The 26,277-nt window shown below is 37.3% G+C and overlaps 1 protein-coding gene across 1 annotated transcript in view; it reads right to left on the bottom strand.

Moving 5' to 3' along the window:
- Positions 1 to 26,277, bottom strand: part of LOC126484512 (protein madd-4-like) — a 320,139-nt gene that overhangs the window by 1,787 nt on the left and 292,075 nt on the right. The window contains exons 20-21 of the mRNA XM_050108049.1: positions 21,570 to 21,715; positions 19,026 to 19,173 (exon numbers count right to left, since the gene is read on the bottom strand). Of these exons, the coding sequence (XP_049964006.1) occupies positions 19,026 to 19,173; positions 21,570 to 21,715 (294 nt within the window). The remainder of the gene's footprint in view (positions 1 to 19,025; positions 19,174 to 21,569; positions 21,716 to 26,277) is intronic.

Genomic DNA, 26,277 nt, shown 5'->3' with positions numbered 1-26,277 from the left:
TGCTGATCTTTGGCAGCACTATCTCGTCAAAAAATTGTTTACCCCTATTACAGTGCATGTACCATTGTGACTGGTGTAGACTTTCCACTTTTTTTTCACTTCCTGACCTGTTTTTCTAGGTCAGTGTATGGATTTTTATGACCTAGATGTGAACTTAACTCTTACAAAGTTGGCTGCTGTGGCATAGTATTGCATGTTCCCAGATATTATAACTGTCATATTGTGTTCCATTTAATTTCCTCATTCAACAACAATATATACTGTTCACATTTGTCATTACCAATGCTTTAAACATTGCTACACAAATCTGACAGAAGTGCAAAACATGAAGTTACTTTCACGTATCAGTAAATATTTTCCCATGTTCATAATACAAAGCACTTTCTTGGGTGTTATAACCTCAAATCTTAAAGGGGAGCATGTAGTCCTTGTCGTGTACAGATCTTGGAATTAAAATTGAATCAGGAAGGTTAATATAAATTATTTGTTTAGAATTCAGCTAAACATTGCACCAGCGACACTGCAGTGCCATTGCAAATGCTGTCATTGGGCATGGGATGAATTAGTAGCTGTTTGCAACCAGGCGGAAATTGCCCTGACTGCTGTCAAGTGACTGGAAGCTGCTGTGAACTGCTGTGTTGTGTGAGCTACAGAGACTAATGTACCAAAGGTAGCTTGAGCACTACCCTCTCCTATGGATACTGTCTCCTCTCCAGGAAATACAGAACTTATCACTACTTGGCCTCCTGACTGTGATTGGTGAGTCAGTTGTAGGTCTAGAAAGTGTATACAGGAGAGACAGGGACCTGGGAAACTCAAGATACATCTGTCCATAACCAACCAGTCTGGAGTGCTGTCTCCCACTGAAAGTGAAACTGAGCCATTGCAGTTTCTTCACCCATAGGAAAGCCTATTGGGTCTCGTAAGAGGGTTAAACAAACACAAAAGAATACAGGTATGTTAATCATCGGCAGTCCAGACACAGAGAGTAATGATACACAATAGGGAAAACACAAGTGATAAGAAGGATCACCTCATGTACTCGGTGTGTATGTCTAGGGAATTTTGCAGAATACCTTAGTGAAAATCTCAGTACCTAAGTTTCCCAAGCATACTTTTATCATCAGAGAGGACTTTAATCGTCCAGAAAACAACTGAAGTAACTACAGTATTATAGGTGTTAGGTAAGACAATATTCCCTGTGTCATACCTGAAACAGGAACTACAAAACATTAACAACTGAGCTGGAGCATGTAGAAGAACTGTGGTTCAAGTTTGAATGACAAGAAATGTACCTAGTGGAATAGTTCATCTTAATTGTACGGTCACCGTCCATAAATCTGCAAGGAAACAGCAACTATTGCATATTAGCTGGCAAACAAATCATATAGTTTATAGATAGAGAGATGGTGTATGAAAGAATGCGCCAGTTTAATTCTTGTAACACTGCAACTGACATTAATATCAGTAGCATTTGATAACAGCTGAAATTGTAGAAGTTGAACAAAGCTCCAGGGGCCATGAAATCACTATCAAATTCTATACAGAATTTGTGGCTGAGTTATTCACTCTCTCAGTCATAACGTACATTACATCCATCAAATACAATCTTTAACCAGTAGTTGAAAGGAAGCACTTGTCACCCTTTTCTACTAGAGTTGTAGCAGAAGTTATCCACAAATCTATCTCCAATCTCATTGACAACCATCTGCTGCAAAATCATAGATCATATTCTCTGCTCACACACATTGAGGAATTTCATCTGCCACCTCCATACCAGCAACATAGAATCTATAAATATTATGTGAAATACATACTGGGCTGTTTTCATGTGAGAGGCTGAAAGTCATCAACCAAAATAACCAGATGGATACAATATTTCTAAGCACTGGACTCATTAGCACACCAATGTTAACTAACAAAAGTGCGATAATGTCATGGTATCAAATAAAATTTGTCACTGGATTGGTGATTTCTGGTACAAAAGATGCTATATGTTATCTTGGAGAGAGTCATTGAAAGAAGCAGGAATAACTTCAAGTGTGCCATGGGAGAATGTATTGAGACTCTATTCACATTCTTTACTAATAACCTGGTAAAATGTATCAATGGTAATTGGCAGCTTTTTGCAGGTTATACAGTTATCTGTAAAACAGTCCATCTGAAAAAATCTGAGTAAATATTCAGGCAGATGGTGATAAGATTTCCAAGTGATGCAAAGACTGGTTACTCACTTAAAATGTACAAAATGTAAAATTGTGCATTTTACATAATGCAGAAACATAGTATTCCATGACTAACACCGCCAAGGATGCACAGTTGGAATCACTCATACAAGCACCTGGTTATAACAGTCTGTATGGATATACAATGGAGATCACATAGGCTGAAACCTAGGTAAAGGAGGTACCAGGCTTTAGAGCATTGGTAGGATATTTGGAAAACATAGTAAATTTGCAAAGAAGACTGTTTACAAAACCATGTGCAACTTAGAATATGACTCAAGTTGGTAGTATTCATATCAAATAAGACAAAAAGGAGATATTGAAGGGCAGTACAAAAGGCCACAGGTTTGTCTACCCCTTGCAGAGCATCATGGAAATGCTGAAACCCAGCATCAAGTGAAAGAACCAGAATTAGGCGAAGAATCAAGTAATATACATTGCCCCCCTGCATATCACTCCCACAGTGACCACAAAGAAAAGACTAGGCTAATTACAGTGTGCATACACAGCCATTCAAGCAGTAACTCTTCCAGCACTTCATATGTGAATGAAAAAGGGAGAAAGCCTAATGTGTGGTACAGGATCTAGCAACAAAACTTACTGTGAACAGTCAATTGCCACTATGTAGCATAAATTTCATACACACTTCAATATTCCCACCCAAAGTCTTAGTCTTGACTGTAAATTAATTATTTCATGGTTGGACACATGGAGGGCTACTATAAATGTGTGAAGGAGCACAAGAGGGCTACCACAGCCCAGAAAACTATCACAAAACGTCACAGCTGTAAGACTGTTTATTCTGTGATATCCTCAGTGTCAGCATGCAAGCATGCTGTAACTCTTCTGCTTTCTGAGTGTTCTGTGAAGTGAAATCTTCATGATGACCTCCATTTCCATCCATAAAAGTTGGCTGTGGTGCAAAACGTCTATGAATGCAATTTTGTTGCTCTGAGAAATACATGGGAGGAGCTGCTTGAAATTTGCTTAATGACTGGTTGGTGTTCTTTACTGATGAAGCACACTTTAATCTGCCAGTATACACAAATAAACAAAACATGTGCTACTGATGTGCTAGCAATCCTAGAGAACTTGGTTAGGGGCTGTTTCATTCATAATGTATGTCTGCTTGGTCTAGTAGAGAGAGTTTGTTCTTTACCATTTTACAGAAAATAAGTGTACAGTAGCTGAATTCTCTTATCCAGTGTAGCATCTTGTGAATTTATTTATGAGAAGGCTACGTATAACCTCCATTGTTTACACGGATCATTGCACATTCAACATTATGTTCAACAGAGTCGACCAGAACTTCAGAATCTTAATTTCTCTCTATATATACAAGACTCATCATCACCCAGCCCACACAACTAAAGACAGAAATGTGAAATTTGGAGACTTACACTAAGCATCATTTAAGAAGGGATTTTTTAAAATTCCACCCCTAAGGGCGTGAAATAGGGGATGAAAGGTATTTTGAAAATATTACACTATTAAGGCAATTTTGACATGAGAACCACAAAAATAGGAAATTGGTTTTACACTGTTTGCATAGTGTGTGGACTTACTCACGAGCAAGGGGTGTAATAATGTAAAATTTTGATTGAAGAAAAACAAAACAAAAAAATTAAGCAGACCATACACTCTACACGAACAAAGCACACATACACTAAAAAAACTATAAATAATATATAAAAAGAATAAAAACAGGCTCATCACAAAGGAATTATCCAAATGGGAATTAGTGTACATGTACAGATAAACAAGTGATTACAGTTTCAGAAAAACTGGACGATTTATTCAAGAAAAAGAGCTCCACAAGTCAATAATGCATTGGTCCACCTCTGGCCCTTATGTAAGCTGTTATTCAGCTTATTATTGATTGATATGAGTTGTTGGATTTCCTCATGAGTGATATCATGCCAAATTCTGCCCAACTGGTACATTAGATCATCAAAATCCTGAGCTGGTTGGAGGTCCCACCCATAATGCTCCATACATTCTCAGTTGGGGTGAGTCTGGCAATCTTGCTGGCCAAGGTAGGTATTGGCAAGCACAAAGATAAGCAGTAAAAAGTCTTACCATATGCAGGCTGAATTGTCTTGCTGAAATGTAAGCCCAGGATGGCTTGATATAAAGGACAACAAAACAGGGCATAGAATATCATCATCGTACTGCTGCACTGAAAAGGTGCTGTGGATGGAAACCAAAGGGATTCTGCTATAAAATTAAGTGGCATCCTGGATCATTACTCCTGGCTGTCAGGCCGTATGGCTGGTGACAGTCAGGTTGTTATCCCACCACTGTCCGACACAGCTCCAGATACATCTTTGCTGTTCATCAGAGCTCAGTTCAAAGTGGGACTCATCACTGAAGACAATTATAGTCTAGTTACTGAGAGTCCAGGCCACGATGACCAGTGAATATGTGTCCCACTTGGATAAATCCTTCATGGTGCATTATTTTTCTAGTTTGTTTGTGTGTGTGTGTGTGTGTGTGTGTGTGTGTGAAAAAAAAAAAAAAAAAAAACAGGTGTCTCCTAAGACTCATCAGGCACACTTTATTTGATGTTTTGGCAGATATTTGCACTGTCCTTTTAGCTATATATAGCTGGAGTCAGCCCAAATAAATATTGCTCATCGCATCTTACACGCAAGGGCCATAATCATGCCAAAGAATCGATCTGTTTAATGTTACAAATTATTTATAATGTGGAATTACACATGCCCATTCAATAGAGCAGCCTCAAATTAGTCTAGTGTGTTATCCGATGTAGCAGTATGTATTAACAGAGATCGTAATATGCCAGAATAAACAGTCCTCCAGCAGCGACTCATGTGCAACCCTGCCCTGTGCTGTCTGGTACTGCCATGTAGCAGTGCTTTTCAGTCACTTCTGGAGTATTAATTATTCTTTATGTTTTACTGTCCATGTTAATACATATTAATAAAACAAATTTAACACTAGGCTAATTTGGGACTCCTGCATTGAATGGACAAATAAAATTCTGCTTTAAAAATAATTTTGCTTGTAATGGTAACAAACTGATGCTTTCCACTGACACTGAGCGTTGCATGAAACATGTGGTGAGCTATTTGTTTTTGACCAACTCCATCTACATACTGCAGAAATGAAACTGCAAATATCTGCCAAAAACCAAGGGAAAATGCACCTGACATCTCTTAGGAGAGACACCCTGTATATATTTTTGCTGACCTTCAAATCAGCAGTTTTTGTTGCCACACACTACGCAATGTTAAGTAACCTCTGTCATGCAATTCATACCAATTTGCAGAGTATGTGTATAATGTGGATGTAGATATCAAGGGATAAGCTGCCAGAGACAAGCAGGTGTAACAGACTACTTTCATGTGGCACAGGAGCAAAAAATTCATCTGCCACATGAAATGACACTGTTCAATACTCTGGTTTCTTTGCATTATTTTGTTGTGTTATTGACATTTCACCCTTATTCACCTGCATTTATATTTTTGCATTCTCTTACTTCAATTCTATGACAGATCTGTTTTTATGCAAATTTTATTTTATTGTTAATAAAATGGCGAAATTTTAAGGAATGAGATAGGATACACGAAATCTTCCTTATGTTTTGATTCATTTGCCAGGCATTCTATTTTAGGGGGTTTCTTTTTACTCACAGTTTCTTTCATATGTATGTATAAGTAGTGAATGATCTGTGTGATACTTTATCCATCCTTAAAATATTACAAATGTGAACCCATTCTGAAGTTCTAAACCTATCGTCCACTCCAATTCCTCATTTCTTAGTCCATGTGAGGAAATATTTCTTACCATCCTTGCCGGTCTAGGATATTATTCTATAGTCAGGATGTTCTGCTATGGACATAGTGTTCTTAGATAATCGCAGCTCAAACTCCTGTCAAACTCAAATTTATCTTCTGTACCAGTGCATCTACTATGACTTATTGCAAACCGCAAAATACTTCTAGTTACTTACTTTCAGAAATTCATTACTATGAAAATAAATACATACTACATTCACAGTTATGGCACTAATGTAAGTATAAGTTGTTGCTGTACAGCACTGGTGGCACACTTCACAATTAGCCCTAAAACAGTATTTTAATTTTTATTAGAGAACAAAAAGTTACACAAGTCATTTATTTTGTTCTGTGCATATGTAAAATGTCCTTTAATCATATTTCTCCAAAATGTTTTCTCAGTTCTGTACCAGTTGGGCAGAATTTGGCATGATATCACTCATGAGGAAATCCAACAACTCTTATCAATCAATAACAAGCTGAAAAACAGCTTACATAAGGGCCAGAGGTGGACCAATGCATTATTGACGTGTGGAGCTCTTTTTCTTGAATAAATCGTCCAGTTTTTCTGAAACTGTAATCACTTGTTTATCTGTACATGTACACTAATTCCCATTTGGGTAATTCCTTTGTGGTGAGCCTGTTTTTATTCTCACTCACTCACTCACTCATTCACTCACTCACACACACACACACACACACACACACACACACACACACACACACACACACACACACACAGGTAAAGGAGAGGCACGAGGTGTGGAGGAGGAGGGATAGCAGGGTAGGGTAGGATGCTGTAGTACTGCCTGTGGTAGTGGGCAGGGACGTTGTGGGGACAGAAAGATGGGCTGCTAGAGGCAATATCAGATGGATGTGCTGTTGTTTTTATTCCATTCCAGATTTTCCATTGTTTGTTAGAGGTTTAGTCTATCCATTCATTTTTACATCATCCGACTCGTCTCCATTTTTATACAATTTTATAAACACAGCCTAAAGAAAAGCAAGTTCTCATTATCATAACTGTTTTCCACCTGGCCTGCCTTAGAAAACATATCATCAATAATAACAATAGTGAATTTCTAATTTCATCCTTCATTTTTAGAAAAGATGAAGAGCACAAAATCTAGCTTCTACATGTACTGCAGAATGACTGGCGCACACAGTCCGCTGTAGTGCCACAACACCCACGTCAGATCCGGCACCTGTTTACTGCAATCTACATGTTTACCCTCCAAATTGCTGTGGAGTGTTGTACCACATATTAGGCCTCCTTCTCGATCCATTAGTGCATAGAGTATGAGATAATTGATTGCTTAAATGTCTCTGTGCACACTGTAATAGACTAAACTTGTCTTCAGGGTACCTATAGGGGCAATGTGTAGAGGTCTGTAATATATTCCTACATTCCTCACTTAATACGGTTTCTTGAAACTTTGGAAGTAGGCTTTTGCAAGATAGTTAGCATCTATATTCAAGCATCTGCTAATTGAGGTTTCCCAGCATCCCTATGACTCTCTACCAAGGGTCAAATAAACCTCTGAATATTGCTTCCAATATAGTGTTCATAACAGAACATTTAAATGTTGCTAGGATAACCAGATAAAAGTGATTACAATTTATAAGGCACCTCTCTATTATGATCTACATGTACATCTACAGCAGCTCTTTGGTTTCATTTTCAATTTCATCCAAGATGAACCGAGCGAGGTGGCGCAGTAGTTAGACACTGGACTCGCATTCGGGAGGACGACGGTTCAATCCCGCGTCCAGCCATCCAGATTTAGGTTTTCCGTGATTTCCCTAAATCGCTCCAGGCAAATGCCGGGATGGTTCCTTTCAAAGGGCATGGCCGACTTCCTTCCCCGTCCTTCCCTAATCCGATGAGACCGATGACCTCGCTGTCTGGTCTCCTTCCCCAAAAAACAACAACAACAATCATCCAAGATGTCATACATAATTTCTGTTTTCAAACCAATACATATATGTTATCAGAAAGATGAAGTTGCAAGCACAGAACACAATTTACGGATACCCAGTCTTTCAAGACACAAACCTTTCATATTAGTAAAAACATAAATCTAAAAGAAAGAAGAAAATACTAAGAAAGATATATTGTAAATCATAAGAAATATGTTTTCTTTCCAGTTACTTACAAGTTAACACTGAATAGTTTGGCACACTGTGGTAATGGCCATATTTATAATAAAAAATGTTACCATTTTTAGCAAGAACTATATTAGCAGCACGATAGTGCCATGCATTAAAGGGAAAATGCATTAAGATGTAAAAATATAATTATTAAGAAAGTGTACCAGAATATAACTTTATACTAAATGCAATTAAAGATTACTCTGCAACAGTTCTGAATGTAACAAAACTCAGAGACTTTTAAGGTCTATCAAAATATTAAGAACTGAAATATGCTTTTTTGGAAGTGGTGAAAAAAACTGTATAGCTAAAAGAAATGGTGAATAATACAGGTGTTACATATTTTAAATAATGAAAGTGTAACATCCTGGATTAAATTTGGTGTCATTTGATTTTGAAATAGAGGACAGAACACTATCCTTCTTGTAGCAGTACTAGAAAATGCCAAGCACTACTTCCCACATAGTACTGCTTTGTGCACTGGAAGATGTGGCATCATTGCAGCAATATCCTAATATTGAACAGTAAATAAGTACGAATAAGAAAAACCATGGTAGTTGTAACATCTCAAGAGGTCCATTCATAAATACCATTCTAAAAATTATCAGTTCTTAGTGATAAGTCAATCATATTTTGATTTACTCTGCGAAATTATGATTACATGAAAACTAGAGTGGATTGCTTACATCCTACTACAGTAAATCTTAGAGAAGTGACTTGCACTGTATGAGGCATTCGTCTACAAGTAGACACACAATACAAGCACCTGATTATCTCCTAACAATGTTATCAAAAATTAGTAACTAATTGAAACTACAAGAAGTCTAGTGAGAGCTTTACGTTCTAAGACTGATCGTTAGCATTCACATGCGCTCCTGTTGCACCAGCCACGATTTCATGACTGACCAACAACATAGTAAAATTGTTGGAAAACAAGATACCAGTGAACTGGAAAGAATGATAACATGCTCTTCATGCAAAACAGACAAATAAAAATAAATCAAAACTGCCAAGACAGCTTCATACATTTTCATGCCATAAATTGTGCACCATACTAGATTCCTTTAATAACCAGTGCTGAGAGGTGTATAATCATGCACAAACACTTAGGTACACAACATAAACAATAAATATTGACAATTGTGCAGTCAATTACAGGTAACTGGGCCAGCACTGATTTCAAATGACAAATTACTTTATGTTATAATTGTTTTAAAATTATTTTTCTCAGTAAAACTTGTATATTAATATTATTAAAAAAACACAAAGAGAAAGAAGGAAGGACAATACTTACCATCAGGAGGCACACCTCCCTGCAGGTTTGATAGAAACACTTACAACACAACACTTTTAACTTCTGGAACAGTAGGTTTCTTCTTTCATTTAAAACCTTTTGCTGTTATCAGTAATTCATTCATTGTATCAAATGCACAGTATTTAATGTTGTTCTGTTTTAAATCAAGATTTTTTCCACTGATTTTTGTTAGTGACACAAAGGGTGTCTCAGCTAACAAAGAGAAAAAATTAAAAAAGGATAAAAGAAGAATTTTTTTATCTAGTAGTTGTATGTTGTATCTCCCTGACTGCTGTTTTATTTTACTCTCACTTCTTTAAAAATTTTCTTTATAGGTTCAATCTCATGAAGGGCTTATCTGATTATACAAATATCCTTGATACTTCAACTTACTTTTCCAAACCAATGTTTACCAATTTTAGTAATAGCCTACTCAGTGTCTAGGTCTATCAGACTAGATTGCAAACATGCACATTATAGAAGTATTTAGTTCACTTTCAAATGTACTGAAATTTTAAATACAGAAATTATACAAGATAACTCAAGAGAATAATCCAGTATTCTGGGAGGTGACAGAAACGGCCACTTGAGCAACAAATGTTTTATTCTGAGTGGTTTCCATGTACATTGTTCTAGTATATATGCAAAATACAGTTCCTCACATTTTGTTTATTTATGTTTAAGTGGGTTAGTCTAACAATTAGAGGCCATACTATTTTATCACTAAGGAATGCAGTATACTTCTACCAGCATGGAGTGCCTCCACCATGTACCATAAAGGTGAGACAGCATCTCAAAATGTTTTCCCTAGCCAGTGGATTAGTTATGGTATTACCATTGCCTAACAAACCTCCAGACCAGACAACATTATATTTTTGGTTATGGTGTTGAATGGAGACAGAAGCACACAGAGGAATGTTAGCTATATGAGATGAACTGCTAGATCACATGATGGACAGTGTTGACCATTTTAAGGGAGTGAACACTGACTTCTTGAATGTTGGTTGCAAACGTTTTGAAATTGATAGTTAACATTTGTCAGTTTACTTCTACTGCCAGAAGTGTATGGTGGCTGTAAAAAAATAAGTGACTTTTCAAATTGCATGCACAACATACATTTGATTATTGATCTTTTTTTTCTGTTACATTGGTACACATGTCCCGAACATTATGTTCACAGTTTCAAGTGTATGGCATACTTTGTTTGTTTTTGATAAATAGAAAGGTTAGACATGTTTTAGTGTGCTCAGCAATTTTCAATTATTATAAAAAATGGGGCAAAGAATTTGCATCAAATTTTGTGTGAAAAATGGAATCAAGTACTTTAAAACACTTTAAATGGTGACAGTGGTACAATCTCTTCCAAGATGGCCGAGAGGATGCCAATGACGAACCTTGCTCTGGATGCCACAGCACATCAACATCAGGATCAGCATCAGCTGTGAAGAAAATTGTCAAATTACTGTAAGAGACGTTTCTGAGGATGTTGGCATCTCAGTTGCATCGTGTCATGCAAATTTTTTCATGTTTTGGGCATGAGACATTTGTCAGCAAAGTTTGTTCGAAACTTCTCAATTTTGAACAGAGGAACCATTGCATTAGCATCGCTCAGGAGCTCTTGAATGATGTCAAAGATGATCCTGTTTTGGTCATAAGGGTCATAACTGGTGACAAAACATGGGTTTACAGTTATGACATCAAAACCAAAGCCCAATCGTCCCAAAGGAAGCATCCTGGAGAGCCAAGACCAAAAAAAGCACGCCAAGTTCGATCAAATGTCAAAGTTTTGCTCACTGTTTTTTTTCAGTTACTGTGATGTAGTGCATCATGAATTTTGGCCTCAAGGTCATATGGCCAATAAGGAGTATTACCTTGACATTATGTGCCATTTCTGTGAAGCAACATGCAAAAAACATATGGAATTGTGGAAAAACAATTCATGGCTTTTGCATCACGACAATGCTCCTGCTAGTTCATTGTTGCTTGCGAGAGATTTTTTGACCAAAAACAACATGGCAATCATGCCTCACCCACCATATTTGCCTGCTGCAACTCTTTCCTGTTCCCAAAATTGAAGAGACCTATGAAAGGATGAAGATTTGAGGAAATAAAAACTGAATCGCTGGAAGTACTCAAGGCTGTACCAAAAAGGGCTTATGAGAAGTGCTTTGAGGATTGGAAGAAGCATTGGCACAATTGTATTGTATCTGAGGGGGATTACTTTGAAGGGGACAACCTGAATATTGATGAATAAACAAATATTTTTTTATACAAATATAAAGTCACCTTACTTTTTGAACACACCTCGTATAGCAAACTTCTGCAAATGTGGTATCAGCCATTGTAAATGGGCACACTGGCAAGTAAATAATAGAGCACGTGTGATATCTGATCCTGAAAGCCTGTCAAGTGAAATACAACATTTGAAGACAGTGTTCCGACAAAACGGTTAGTCTGAGAGACAGATACGTAATGCATTCAGGCCGTGGCAAGTTAAATCTAGGTAGCAGAATGAAGATACGAAGACACCCACCACTTTGGCCTTTTTGGCATATTTTGGTGCCATATCATCCAGAATCAGAAGAGTCCTTAGAAGATATGGAATTAAGTGTGTTTTTCAACCATCTGCAAAACTGAGAAACCTGTTGGGTTCGGTTAAGGATGACCTTGGCCTAAGGAAATGTGGTGTGTACAAGACTCCTTGTCAATGTGGGGCAGTGTGTATAGGCCAGACATGCTGCACAATACAAGAAAGCTGTGATGAACATCAGCATCATGCACGCCTCTGTCAACCGGAAAAGTCGCCAATTGCGGAACACCGTCTAAATACAGGACATTGCATGATTTATGAAAAGACAGAAACTTTATCCCCAGAATCATTTTTCTGGGATTGCGTCATTAAGGAAGCAGTACATATCTGTACAGCCGATAATCTCATCAGCAGGGATGTGGGATTTCAACTGAGCACAGCCTGGAACCCTGCATTGGTTGCTGTTAAATCACAATGTGAAAATCAAGATTCTTTGATAACAAACCTGTCATAACATTGGTCTAGTACAACCTTTGGTGAGTAATATTTGGCCACACTGTTGGTAAATGCAGCGTACAGTACATGCGTGGGAGAGCTGCTCTGTGATTTTCAGCAGAGAGAGTTTGAATATGGCACAGTCTATCTGCAAAACATTGTGCATGCGCAATTTCCATGTCTGTGCATTCTTTGCGCAAGTGTTCTAGAAACGGGGCATCAACGTGCAGATACCGTCAGTCATACCTAGCCACCATCAAAGTTGAACTACCTGAAGATGTCGGACAGTTGCTCTGAGGAAATATTGCGGAATTTGCACAGCGTGATTCAGCAGCAAACTATTTATAACATTTCCACCAGGAAAGCTTGAAGAGTCACAAGTAAATAATAATCTGTCACATAAAGAATAACTAAAATTAAAAAATAAACAATGAAATAAAACCATTTAATAATTATGTAGATATTAACAAGTATTTATTTTTTCAATTACTTGAAGTAAAGGGTATGACATTATTAACTTTTTTTCTTCAATCAATGATTTCAGTTACATACCAGTTGTGTACCTTTCCTTTTTGGAAACCAAACATTATGTATTAGTTAACAAATTTACCACTAATGTGTACTACATGCAAATATTGTTTAAATATACACACACTATATACAGAATTTTAAATTTTGTTAGTACCTTGTTTCTCATTGTTGATTTTTTGTTATTCTGTCTTACTGTGATTCATTTCACTATAGACCCTGAGTGCCAATCTCGCTTTTTCAGGCCTCATAAATTTGACTTAACTATTTTGATTCACATTAAACAATGTTTTTAAATATTTGTATAATGTTTTCTGTCATATTTCAGTTACCCATTTACAATTCTTCGTTTTCTCTATCAGATGACGTGACTCCTGGATTCCAAACTTTCAAATATTTGATGTCTGTACATATGTTGCTGCCAGGAAAAATTTCTCCTATTTTTCTTTTGTTGTAATTATATTTTGAGTTACTATATACATCTCTCTTCACAATTTAACAGGCTACAAAAATTGCATGTAATGCAGTAGTGAACAATATACAGGGTGAGGCAGCTAAGTCATAAAACCCCTTGTATCTCCCCAACTGTAATAGATACAAAGATGCTATTTGGACAGTGAATTTTAGGGACAGGGGCTACTGGAATACATCACATTTCATGTTTGTGCTATTTTTTTATTACAGAGATATGAGGCCATCTTAGCTTTTTTTTTTTTTAAAAAAGGAACCCTATGTTAAATTTTAGCGTAACATGATGGGCTTAAAAAGATGGTTTCAAATATGTGTGTATCATAATATTTAGGCAAATAGTTTTTGAGACACAGATACGTTCCCATATAATATTCATCCTTCAAAGTGGCTTTGTCCAATGTGACCTTTTCTGTTGACCACTAAGTAACTTAACAGGGAATGGATTGTTTTCCTGCTTCTCGATAATGCCTCAAGGTGATGCATGAGGTAGCTGGAGAAATGTGCTACTGGAGTAATGAGACATCACATTTACATCACAGTTTCTTGGAGCAGACATGTATACCAATGAAGAAAAGTTAGATATGCTTCTAGTGTATGGCAAAAGCAGATGAAATGCTGTTTAGAGCAATAAAGCGATATGGTGAGCTGTATCCTGATCGTCAGCATCCTACACGCCAGCTTCTTGCATTTATTTGCAAGAAACTACTTGAATCGGAATCATGGAATGCCATAAAGAGGACAAGGCAGAAAACTGCAACTGGCGAGGCACATGAAGAGGGAGCATAACGACCCTGCTGTTTCATTGCGACATATCGCCTTGGAATGTGGTATAAGTCAGAGAAGTGTTCTATGCATATTGCATCGGCATGGATTTCACCTGTTTCACCTCTTATTACACCAAGCACCCTCTGGTGTGGATTTTGAACGGCACCAGGAATTTTGTCGGTTTGCTCCGCAGCACCTACAAGATGATTCAACGTTTCTTCAATGGGTGCTTTTTACTGATGAAGCAACTTTCACCAACTACGGTAATGTGAATTTGCATAATATGCATTACTGGTCAATAGAGAACCCTCAATGGCTTTGACAGGTACAGTATCAGCAACCATGGAGTGTTAACATGTGGTGCAGCTTCGTCGGAAATGTCATTGTGGGGCTGTACATCATTCCGGGTATACTAAATGCCAATAACTATGCACAGTTCCTGCGAAATATTCTGCCCATTTTGCTGGAAGAGGTACCACTAACTATGTGTCAGTGCATGTGCTTCCAACATTATGGCTGTCCTGCTCACTCTTCCCATGTGCTTACAGAGCTGTTAAACGAAAAGTTCCCGGATTGATGGATAGGGAAAATGTGCTGAAGTGATGTGGCCAACCCGGCCTCCTGATCTGACCCCTCTCGATTTTTTTATGTGTGAAGCAATCAAACATAAAGTGTATGCTCAAATACCAACTATGCCAAACAATATGAAGGAACGTATCATTGAAGTGTGTGCTGATATCTCACGACACCCTCACAGCCGTTCACAAATCATTCGAACGGCGACTACAAATATGCATTGCAGCAGAGGGGAAGCATTTTGAGCACATGCTTCAGCAAAGTTTTGTATCATGGACAGTATGTATTTTGCTCTTTGTGTGTATTTGCTTCGTATTGTGATCAATAGTAAATATTTTCAAATAAAAAACAAATACATACAAAATAATTCTGACCAACAAGAGCCTCCTCATTTACACTTGTATTTCTGTTACTTAAAATGTATTAACATCTTGTAGTATTTTAATACTGTATGTTGTCTGCTATTTTAGTATCACAGTTGTCAAATAATTGAATAATATTGCGCAACATCATTAGTTAATTTTTGCGCAAAATATCGCAGTATGTATTCCTATTGTCGGGTAAATGGGCGTGTTTGTGTAAGGAAGGACTAGCAACGTTTACCATGTACTGTACACAACAGGAAAGGTCACATTGGACAATGCCGCTTCGCAGGACGAACATAATACGAGAACATATCTGTGTCTCAAAAACTATTTGCCTAAATATTATGATATACACATGTTTGAAACTGTCTTTTTAAGCACATCATGTTATGCTAAAATTTAACATAGGGTTCCATTTAAAAAATAAACAAAGATGGCCTCACATCACTGTAGTAAAAAATAGCACAAACATATCACAATAAAAAGTGTAATGCTTACAGCATGTTACATTCTACACATCAGTGTGGGGAGAAAGCAATGTGGTGGCATCCTTATTGACACATTTTAACTGAGGCACTTTATTAAATATATTTTATTACTACTGGTTGACATTAAACATATATTTAATGTTTACAATTTACAACTTTTTCTTGACATCCTTTGAAGCACACACCTTCATGAGTTTTACTTTCCTCGAACGTAGGGGACTGCGAAGTATCAACATTGCCACCTTGCATTTCCTCTCTGAAAATCAATTTTCCACCATCAACATTTATGCACTTTTCAAAACTTGTATGATGCTCTTCATTACTTCTAAAATTGTACTAATTCTTGATACTACATACTCATAGTTTCCTTCCTATACTGACATGATTTTTTTTTCTTATGTGCTGTAACAGTAAATGTTTACTTCTTGAAGTAGCTTACTATCACAGTTTTCTTCATGGAATATCAAACTTGCTAAAATTTCTTATCATTCTAACAAATCATTATATGATTCATAAAGTTTTATTGACACTATCATGAAAGGGAACATTTTGTGAGTTAGAATGAGCCACGTATGTATTGACACAGAGAAGGAGCCACCATACATTAATTCTCATGCAATTTCCAAACCATTACCCACACCTGAGTGTTCCTACTTCTGCAGTTGTTCTCAATGTATAATCATCCCCATGCACCCAACTCACCACCACTTGCTCCAACCCCCGTCACTCATAAACAGCAAAGTCAGAGCATCTTGAGAAACTGTCCATGTTGTTTATCAACTAACATATCCGCACAGTGTTCCACATAGCAATGACCACAACTGAACTTGTGGAGCATGTTAGTCTTGGAGGTACCCAGTACCCAGTAGCTGAACATGCTCTACAACATAACTCAAGATACCTGTGTGCCGCTACACTACATGGATTATTTGGATCCTCCCACTCCATAATGACTTTCCTTAACATCAGAAACTGAACTCCAAGTTATCCTCACACTTGGACACCTTCCTGGGCTTAAAATCCATCAACTTCTCTTTTTTTATTATTATTATATTTTTAATTTTTATTATGTGTCTTAAACCTTTTTTAGTGCTTTTTAGTTTTCCATCTTCACTTCATTACACCCACCCCCTCCTCCACTCTCTTATGATTTTCTCCAATCCTTTTCCTCCTAGTTCTTTAATTTCTTTTCCTTTTTATCTCACACTATTCTCACTGAGTCTGAACAGAAGTTGACACAGAGGAACCATTGCATTAGCATCGCTCAGGAGCTCTTGAATGATGTCAAAGATGATCCTGATTTGCTCATAAGGGTCATAACTGGTGACAAAACATGGGTTTACAGTTATGACATCGAAAGCAAAGCCCAATCGTCCCAAAGGAAGCATCCTGGAGAGCCAAGACCAAAAAAAGCACGCCAAGTTCGATCAAATGTCAAAGTTTTGCTCACTGTTTTTTTCAGTTACTGTGATGTAGTGCATCATGAATTTTTGCCTCAAGGTCATATGGCCAATAAGGAGTATTACCTTGACATTATGTGCCATTTCTGTGAAGCAACATGCAAAAAACATATGGAATTGTGGAAAAACAATTCATGGCTTTTGCATCACGACAATGCTCCTGCTAGTTCATTGTTGCTACTATCTTTGATCTCCTGCTCTCTCTCTCTCTCTCTCTCGCTTGTTGAAGATTCCCCCTTCACATTTATTCTCCTCATCCTCACAACAGGCAGGTTCAACTCATCCTGAGGTTTGAGTGATATGCACTGCCCTTCTAAACTTTCCCAAACTATCTGAGTCAAGTTACTTTCATTCTTGCAAATCAAACTCAGGGTCAAGCTTCCTTCTTCCATTTTATTGAATATCTATCCTTTGATACATGATCTTTCTTCGCCCTTTCCATTTTCATTGACAAAAACACTTAGGAACTTTCAGATATTTTTCCTTTCCTCAGATCATATATTTTATCCACACTCAGTCCACTGGTCAGTAACTGCCTTGTGTTGATAATAGCAGCTTCTGCAATGAAAATATTTAATCTAAATTCTCTGACACTACAGGCCTTTTTTGCAAAATCAAACTCCCTAAACATTCAAAAGGAAGAAAAATGATTAAGTTTTAAAATTTCACTGATAGTTTGTTCAAGTTAAAGATGGGAGCACAAGCTCAGACTGTAGAAGGATGGGGAAATAAATTACCTGTGTGTGCGTGGGTTTTTGTTTTTCCTCGGCTGAACCATCCTAGCTTTTGACTAAAGCAAGTTACATAAACCAAAGACTATCTGAAACGGTATGGATGATGAGGTTTCTAATCTCGGTCCTACCATATGCAAGTCTTGTGTCAAAATTTGCAGATGCACAACTTTCCACTAAGATTTGATGTGACCTGTCAGTGCTTTACATTCTTATGACACTTTACTAAGTCTATGTGAGCCATAGTATCATGTTCTTTCCTCCTTTCCCTCGACTGTATGTGTTGCTTTCAAAGTTTTTTTTCTCCAACAGCTGCAGTAGATCATCTGCATAAGTTAGTTACTAAGACTATCATTCCACGTGCAAAACTTCCTATTCTTTCTAAAACTTATCATACTAAATATTCTTCACAGGTATAACACAGTGTGTGTGACAGACAGATACTGGTCCAATCACACACCTGTTCCAATCTCCACTCTTCCTCATTATCCAGATAGAGCTTAAAGATGTATCTTCTGTCCATCCAGTAAATCTCTTTGATAAGGGTCATCAAATTTTTCCATTTGACCACATCAAATGTTTTTACAGGCAGCTAGGAATTTTCTGAAGATGATCCTTCCAATTTCACTTATGTATTTGTTTCCACTCCCTTTTCTACTCCTAAATTGGTCTTCTCCCAATACTGTTTTACTTTCTAGTTGCCTCCTAAGCACATATGGCACAACTGTTTCTTTGTCATTTCTGTGGTTGCAACATTTCCTGGCACTGCACTTCTTCTTTAGGAAACACACCAGATTGACTATAAATTTCAGGCATTGTCAAGCAATGTGCATCTGTTGACAATTCAGTCATCTTTCTGAGTCCATTTTCTTAGATAGATGTATAGCTGTCACCTTCAGTTCCACTCCATATCCTTTAAGCTTTGATTCATGTCGCTTATAGCTCATACTCAATTCTACAAAAAAAAAAAAAAAAAAAAAAAAAGAAAATGTGCTTTGAATCCAGTTTCTATCATAACTTATAAACATTTCTATAAAAGTATGTAAGAACTGGATTTACTAAGTTACTAGTACCAGTCCAGCTAAACAGCATTATGGCTATTTTAGGCAAGTGTCCACTGGAATTTAAATGAATATATATACTTACTTTGAGTACAAGGTGGTCCTTTGCACATCTTCATGACAGAAGGGCGTGGCTGGCCACGACAGGCATTGCCTGCAGGCTTCTTTGTCCCATACCAGACACATTGGAGTATACGATACTTGATACCCTGCATCTCACAGGTTGCCGTGCACTGTTCCCACATTAACAAAAATACAAGAATGCATGCAGCAAAGCAAAAGCATCAGCAATGAATGTTAACAAGCAAAAATAAAAAATATTTTTGAAATGATTGTATTTTAAATTTATGTTACATAAAACAGAAACATAACTGAGAATTCCAGGATTAGCTCTAAATACTTAAGTCAACAATCTAATTTCAAATCACAACACAGAGATACAAAAAATTTATATTATTTTACATTTGTAAATACAAATATAAGGGTGTTACAATAAAATGTTTGTGATCTTCATTAGGAACCTTCTAGTTCAAAAGTTAATGACACTATCTCTTTAGTATAGTACAGTTCATAATACACATAGTTTTATATGCTGATAAGACCAAAGTTTACATGCCTCTTAACAGATATCTCACATGCAATAAAGACTGTGTTAAGGATATTTTGGGACATTTTAATCATCTATATAAATTCATACTTATAACATTTTTTTGTTAAATATGATAAAAGTATTTCCTCTAGTAAATTCATGTTGTGTTCCATTTCCTGGGAAAGAGCCCCCCCCCCCCCCCACCCCCCTCCCTGCCCCTTCTCCCCACAAAGGAAATTTGAAAAGCAAAAGGGAGTGATAGTGATGCTTTAACCTTCAGTTAGTTTCATTGGTATAAAATGAATTTTCAAACCAAATATTCTCTACTGGCATCTAATATCATTTCCACATTCTTGCAGAATATTGAAATGAAATTTAAAAAATAACAGCAAAAATATCATCAAACTAATTACACTAAAGGAACAAAATATTTTTGTTTATTTCTCTAGATTCTAGTATAAGTTTTATAAGTAACTATTAACATGTGAAATATGAATATTTGTAATCAAGAGATGAATGGCTTATTCTGAGCTATCAACAGACCTTCAACGTTTGTCCAACTGTTTTTATCGGTTCCAAAATATTGCTGTCGACTGGCTGAAAGAAAATAAGGCATATGTCTACACTGAAAACACCAAATATCATCCTCCTGAGTATGCTGTGAAACATAAGGGCAGTGACCATACTGCCTTGTTCATTACTCAATTAAACGGAGTACAGATCTCCTCCCCCTCCCAATAACAGTGCAACTGGACTTTAGTACAGGTGCTGGCTCTCCAATGAGTATTTGGAAGGATTTTCCATTCACTTCCATATGTATCCCCTCCTCTTTTCAATTTGTAATTTGATCATCACTCTACTTGTCTTATTTTATCTTATCCATCCTCTACTTTGACCCCACTCAGATCCATCTTTGGTTTTCTTTCTCTTCCTATTTCATTTACACCATCTAATTCCTTCAGAGTTCTGTTTTCTTCTTTGATGTGTTGAATACCAGCAGCTCGTTATTAGCAGTGTAATGTGAATTTTGTTTCCTATTGTATTGTTCTTTTCATATTCTTTACTGCAGTTTGACCTTCTCTTGATGTAACATTAGGAACAATTTTTCCTTTCTTGTCACATTCTATATCACTTCCTCCATCATTTTTTTGGTTTCTTATATTTACAACTAACCTCATGCAGAATATTTCTAAATAAACTTGAAGTTACAGATTAATTCTGTTTTTAAATCTGTAGGCACTTTAATTCTGTTTTAGTAATACTTGTTTTCTAGCAACGTGTAAATTATGCACTCTTCTTTTGCTGAACTATTGTGTTTGAAAAGCTCAGAACTTAGTCTGTTGTTTTAACATATTTTAAATGTGGTTCTGTGCCACACATTATTTATCTGCAGAAGAGTGGTTGCCTTTCCTCATTTTTTGTTTAAATGAATTTTATCTATATTTTCATGTAATAATGTTGTTTGCCACATTTCAGAGAGAGATGAAAATGAGCAGAAGGTCCACAGCTCAACCTATGTGATCTAGAAAATGAGCTGAAAACAATTTCACATACACCTAAAGTAAAATAATACGACATGCAGACTGAATTGACATCTGCCGTTAAAACCAGTGCATTGTACATTGCATTATCTGGATGTACCATATCACCCTAGAGGAACCCACATGTGAATATCCACAGATAAACATTAATGACATCTGTTGATGGCCACATGAATAAGCAGGTGCTCAATGAGTTTGCTTGTTCAAATGCACATACTGTTGTTCACACTGAAGGCCCTGTACATATAGTTGCTACATAGGGTATAAATAAAATTAAGAGAGAGAAAGATAGAAAAAAATAGCAACCATGCATTTCAACAAACTGTCGTGCTATCACATGCACTTGCCACACATTACTGTGAGCGTGCTCTGACAAAAGTAATGAAAGAGAAGCATTTAAGTAAAACATTGCAGATAGTCTCTTAACACAAATTTACCATATCCATCTTTACTTATTTCAAGCAAAAATTAATGAAAAAGAAGGTTAATATGGACTTACCTCAGACCATTCACCTACCCTCCAAGTTCCTTTACACTTTTCATTGTGACATTCTCGTCGTTGAGTGGGTTTCTCAGCTTCACTGCAGAGACCTTCAACTTCTGTACCATTGCTTAGTAAGCATGCTACCTCCCTGCGTTGCATCGCTATGGAAAACAAAATGTCATAAACATATTACAGTAACAAAGTAGCAATTTTAATGACTTTTGTTTTCAGTATTTATGCCAGATACACCATCTTATTCATTGGATATATTCCGTATGCAAAGTTTCTTTTGCTTTATACGTCTGAAAAAAAAAAATTTCCAGTTATTGAAGTATAAATCAACTTAACCCTTTGCACTCCGTAAGGCAGACACAGGACGGCTCTGCGTGCTCTTATTTAAATCATCGCCACCTGGGCGGCAGTGCACCGCAGAGATTTGCGCGGATCTCTTTGTGGAAACAATGTGGCCGCTGGCCAACAATTGGGGTATACATTAAAACAAAATGTGTTATTTCATTCATATATTTACGTAAGCTTTTACAGTACAAAACTTTCCATTGTGTGGTATTTTTTGAAACACTCTTCAGGGTGGAGAGCTGGGTTTCGTGAGCATGTTTCGCAGTAGTACACAGTTTCACGCCTGCCACCTTTCTTTTTTCTGTCTGAGCACACTGCATAATCCTTATGCTTTTTCCCAGGAAGCTTGTTGATAATGTGCAACTTTCCATTGAAGCGTTCCTCGTCATCAGAAGTTGACTGGCGTCCTCGTTGCTGTCCTAGAGTTCTTTCTTCGGCAACTAATCCTCTTATAACACTTTTACGGAATGCTTTGTGAGACAGTACTGTCAAGTAGTTTTTCTAACAGTGGTTCTTGTATAGTAAATAGCTGTTTACAAGTCCTACCTCCAACAGCCAGAAGTATAGTTTTCTCCACCAGTTGAGACTTTTCATTAGAAAACTGTAACTGGAAATCAAATGGTCAGATCGATCAACTCCACCCATCTTTGAAGTATAATCAATAATCACATTTGGTTTCTTTATTTCTTCCCTTTCCTTTCTGTTTCTCCTTTTATAAGTGACGATGAGTTATTGGCTTTTGTAGAAAGCATGAGAACTGTTCGTTTATCTTGCCATGCCAGAACCACCATTTTGTTGTTGCGGAGGCATTTTATTTCGTGCTTCCTTAGACGCAGAGCTCCTTTCTTGATGGCAGCTGGAAGGTTTTTGCGATTGGCCTGAATCGTTCCTGTGAGATGCATGTTCTGTTTCAACAGCTCATCAGCTAATGCAACACTTGTATAAAACCGGTCAGTGTACAAATGATACCCTGATTGCCCTGTAACATTTCTGATATTAGCTAGCAGCTGAAGAACTATTCTCTCAGAAAAATTCAAGTGTGGACAAATCAATGACTCAGTTGTTACAGTGCCAAAATAGGGTATCAAACTGCAGATATAACCATTTGATGAATCCGAAATTACATAAACTCTGAGTCCCCATTTTATTGGTTTTTGAGGATTGTACATCTTGAATAGTACATGACCCTTGAATGATTCTGTAGTTCATCAGCAGCTAAATACTGATATGGTCAATAAATTTTGAGAAACATGCCAGACAAGTAATTCAGTACATTTGTCACTTTACTCAGACGTGACTGAATCTGACTGTTGACATGTGTAGCACTCGTCGGATTAGAAACATGAAGTGCCCAGAAAATATGCATAAATCGTCGGCGACTAAAACAGTCTGGAAAGAAGTTGGATGATTGTAATCATTCTCTTGCAAAAAAGTCCTGCAAGTTCTTACACTTTTGTAATGCCATATTCAGTAGCACACCATGGAAGCGTTTCATTTCGTCCATGGTAACATTTATCCAGTCCCACCATGCAGAATGTTGTGGAAGTGGTGTCACTTTATGTATTTTTGATGTAGCATACCTACACGTTTCATCTGCTATTTGTTGAAATCGGTTATCTGTAAAAATTAATTGAAAGAATCCAACGGGCGATGATGGAACAGAACTACATTCTGTTATAAAACCACACTTTGATTCATCAAAAGGAAAATCTGTGAAGTCAGTGTCAGTGTCGCTCCACATTCACCACGAATCCTCTGCTGGATCACTAGAAACATGCACATTGTCACTGTTTTCTTCGTCATTGTCACTCGAATTGTTTTGAAATGAATCACTATCATAATCAAAATCATTTTCACACTTGTTTTCACTTAGAGATTGCTCTAAAAGATCTAGTATCTCTTCCTCAGAAAGGACTGTAGTAAGTGAAGAACTAGCCATTTCGAGCGCGTGGACTTGAACGTAATAATTACAAACTTTGACTTAACACAGCTGCTACTGTTCGACACCGAGTTAACACTAGTTCTCCTAGATGGCAGCACACTGCAGCAATAGTGCCTAGTAGACTCAAAATACGTCTGAGAGCTTTGAAAAGTCGTGTCGAATGTGGCTCGACATCGGAGCGGAAAACAAATTTCGCGATGTTGAGTAGCACTCGACACTGGAGTGGAAAGGGTTAAATTCTGAAATGTTTAAAACTTCTGACATATAGACTGTTCTGTGAAACTTTGACAGAACTGCTAGATGCATAACGTCCTGGCACAATATTTCAGGGCAGATTCTTCATATTTTCCTCATGCACACACTGGTGAAACTACACTAAATACCCACATTTCAAACCTGTCTGGTGCATGTGTGGAATACTCTTAAGTCAGCAAGTGTGAGTTACCTGAGCATATGCACCTCTGCTGCAAGTCTGTACATTTGTCCAAGTGCATCATTGGTTGCACTTCCGTGTAGCTCAGTTTTGTATTTTTGGTTGCAAGTTCCTAAAACAGGGTCTCATGAAAGAACGTTTCTGAACGTCTCTATTGCTCATCCCTGCTCTTCTTCAAACTTACATTCCTGATTTCTCCATAGTAAATCAGTCAGGCATTAGGCAACTATGAAAAAATTTGAGACAAATTTCCTAAAGTATCCTCAGTGAGAAGCCAGGATGGAATATCAAGATGGAAATGATTGATGGCTAATCACCAAATAGATGAGTCATTGGGCCATGCCATTGTTATTGTTCTTAAAATATACACTAGTCCTGCAATGGATTTCAATTGTGAAAAGTTTTGAAAGGCTTGTTCTTTTGAACATGACCCAAATAATAGACACCATTTTGAACCAACAGCCATTATGAATTAAGACACAAAGGAATTACAGACATTGGCTGTGAGTGAGCATTGATGGAAATCAATGGGGGAAGCTGAAATTTTGTGCCCAACCGGGGTTCAAACCTGTGTCTCCTGCTTACTAGGCGGACTCACTGATCACTGAGCCATCTGGACACAGTGGTCACTGCAACTGCATGGATTACCCTACCAGTCGGCCACTGTGGCCAAGTGGTTCTAGGTGCTGCAGTATGGAACCGCGCTGCTACTACGGTTGCAGGTTCGAATCCTGCCTCTGGCGTGGATGTGTGTGATGTCCTTTGACCTCAGATGTTAAGTACCATAGTGCTTAGAGCCATTTGAACCATTTCAAACTACCCTAGCACATCTCCCATCAGATGAGAGGCATGCTAGGGTAATCCATGCAGTTGCAATGACCACTCTGTCTGAATGACTAAGCAGTCAGAACATCTGCCTAATAAGCAGGAGACCCAGGTCCAAATCCTGACCCGGCACAAATTTTCAGCTTTCCCCATTGATTTCAATCAATGCATGTTCACACCAATGTCTATAATTCCTTTGTATCTTAATTCATAATGGCCACTGCAATGGCCGCTGGTCCAGATAGCCAGTAAGCAAAAGACCTAGGTTCGAATCCTGGTCAGGCATAAATTTTCAACTTTCCACATTGATTTCAACCAGTGCCTGATCACAGCCAATGTCTGTAATTCTTTTGTGACTTTGTCTACACTGCATGAAATATCCAAGTAACTATTCACATACTGGCATTTTGTATAATCAATTTGGAGAGAGCAAAGAGTGTAGAGTGCAAAGCACACAATCATATTGCAGTTTATTTAAGAGAGCTTCTGTAATGGGTCTTTCACCATAATTTTGTTTACTGTTTGTGTAGTCATAAACATGAGGCTCTCTGTTTCTTGTTTTTTACATCTACAAACTAGCTAGTACATTGGCTACTTGGTTCAAGCTATACCTGGACTTGTCAACAACTTCAACTCCTGGTAACTATCTTTTGCGTGTCCTGTAATGTTGGCTGTTGTTCTTTCACAACACTTTTCATTCTGACATCTGTGGTCTTTGTCTTTATAGAAATGTAATAATTCACCAAACCTTCAATATATCCTGGAATTTTGTCACTAATAGTGCCTTCAGTAGCTGACTCTGGTTTGTCCGGATACATATGAGATGAGCTTCCACTTCTGACTTCCTTGTAGTCAATATGTCATTACTGTATTTATTACAACTTCAGCTTCATGACATAGACCATTCCCAACTATCAAGTCTAAATGCATAGTTTCTCCAGAAACAATATATACAGTTGTTCAAATTTTAACTGTATCAATCTCAACAAGACCTGTTTTTCCCCAGTGCTTGTCATGATCACATCTGTTCCCACAATCTTGGAGCATACATTGTGTCATAATCAGCATAATAAATTGATTTCCTGTCCAATGAGTGAGTGCTTTCACCTCTCAGCTACATATTTAGATAGTTTTAAATTTAAAACTGTTATTGCCTTTCTAACAGT

This window comes from Schistocerca serialis, chromosome 6 (assembly GCF_023864345.2).
Source record: "Schistocerca serialis cubense isolate TAMUIC-IGC-003099 chromosome 6, iqSchSeri2.2, whole genome shotgun sequence".
In the NCBI taxonomy this organism is placed as follows: Eukaryota; Metazoa; Arthropoda; class Insecta; order Orthoptera; family Acrididae; genus Schistocerca; species Schistocerca serialis.
The sequence above is the reverse complement of the archived record's forward strand: the minus strand, read 5'-3'. Positions and strand labels throughout refer to the sequence as shown.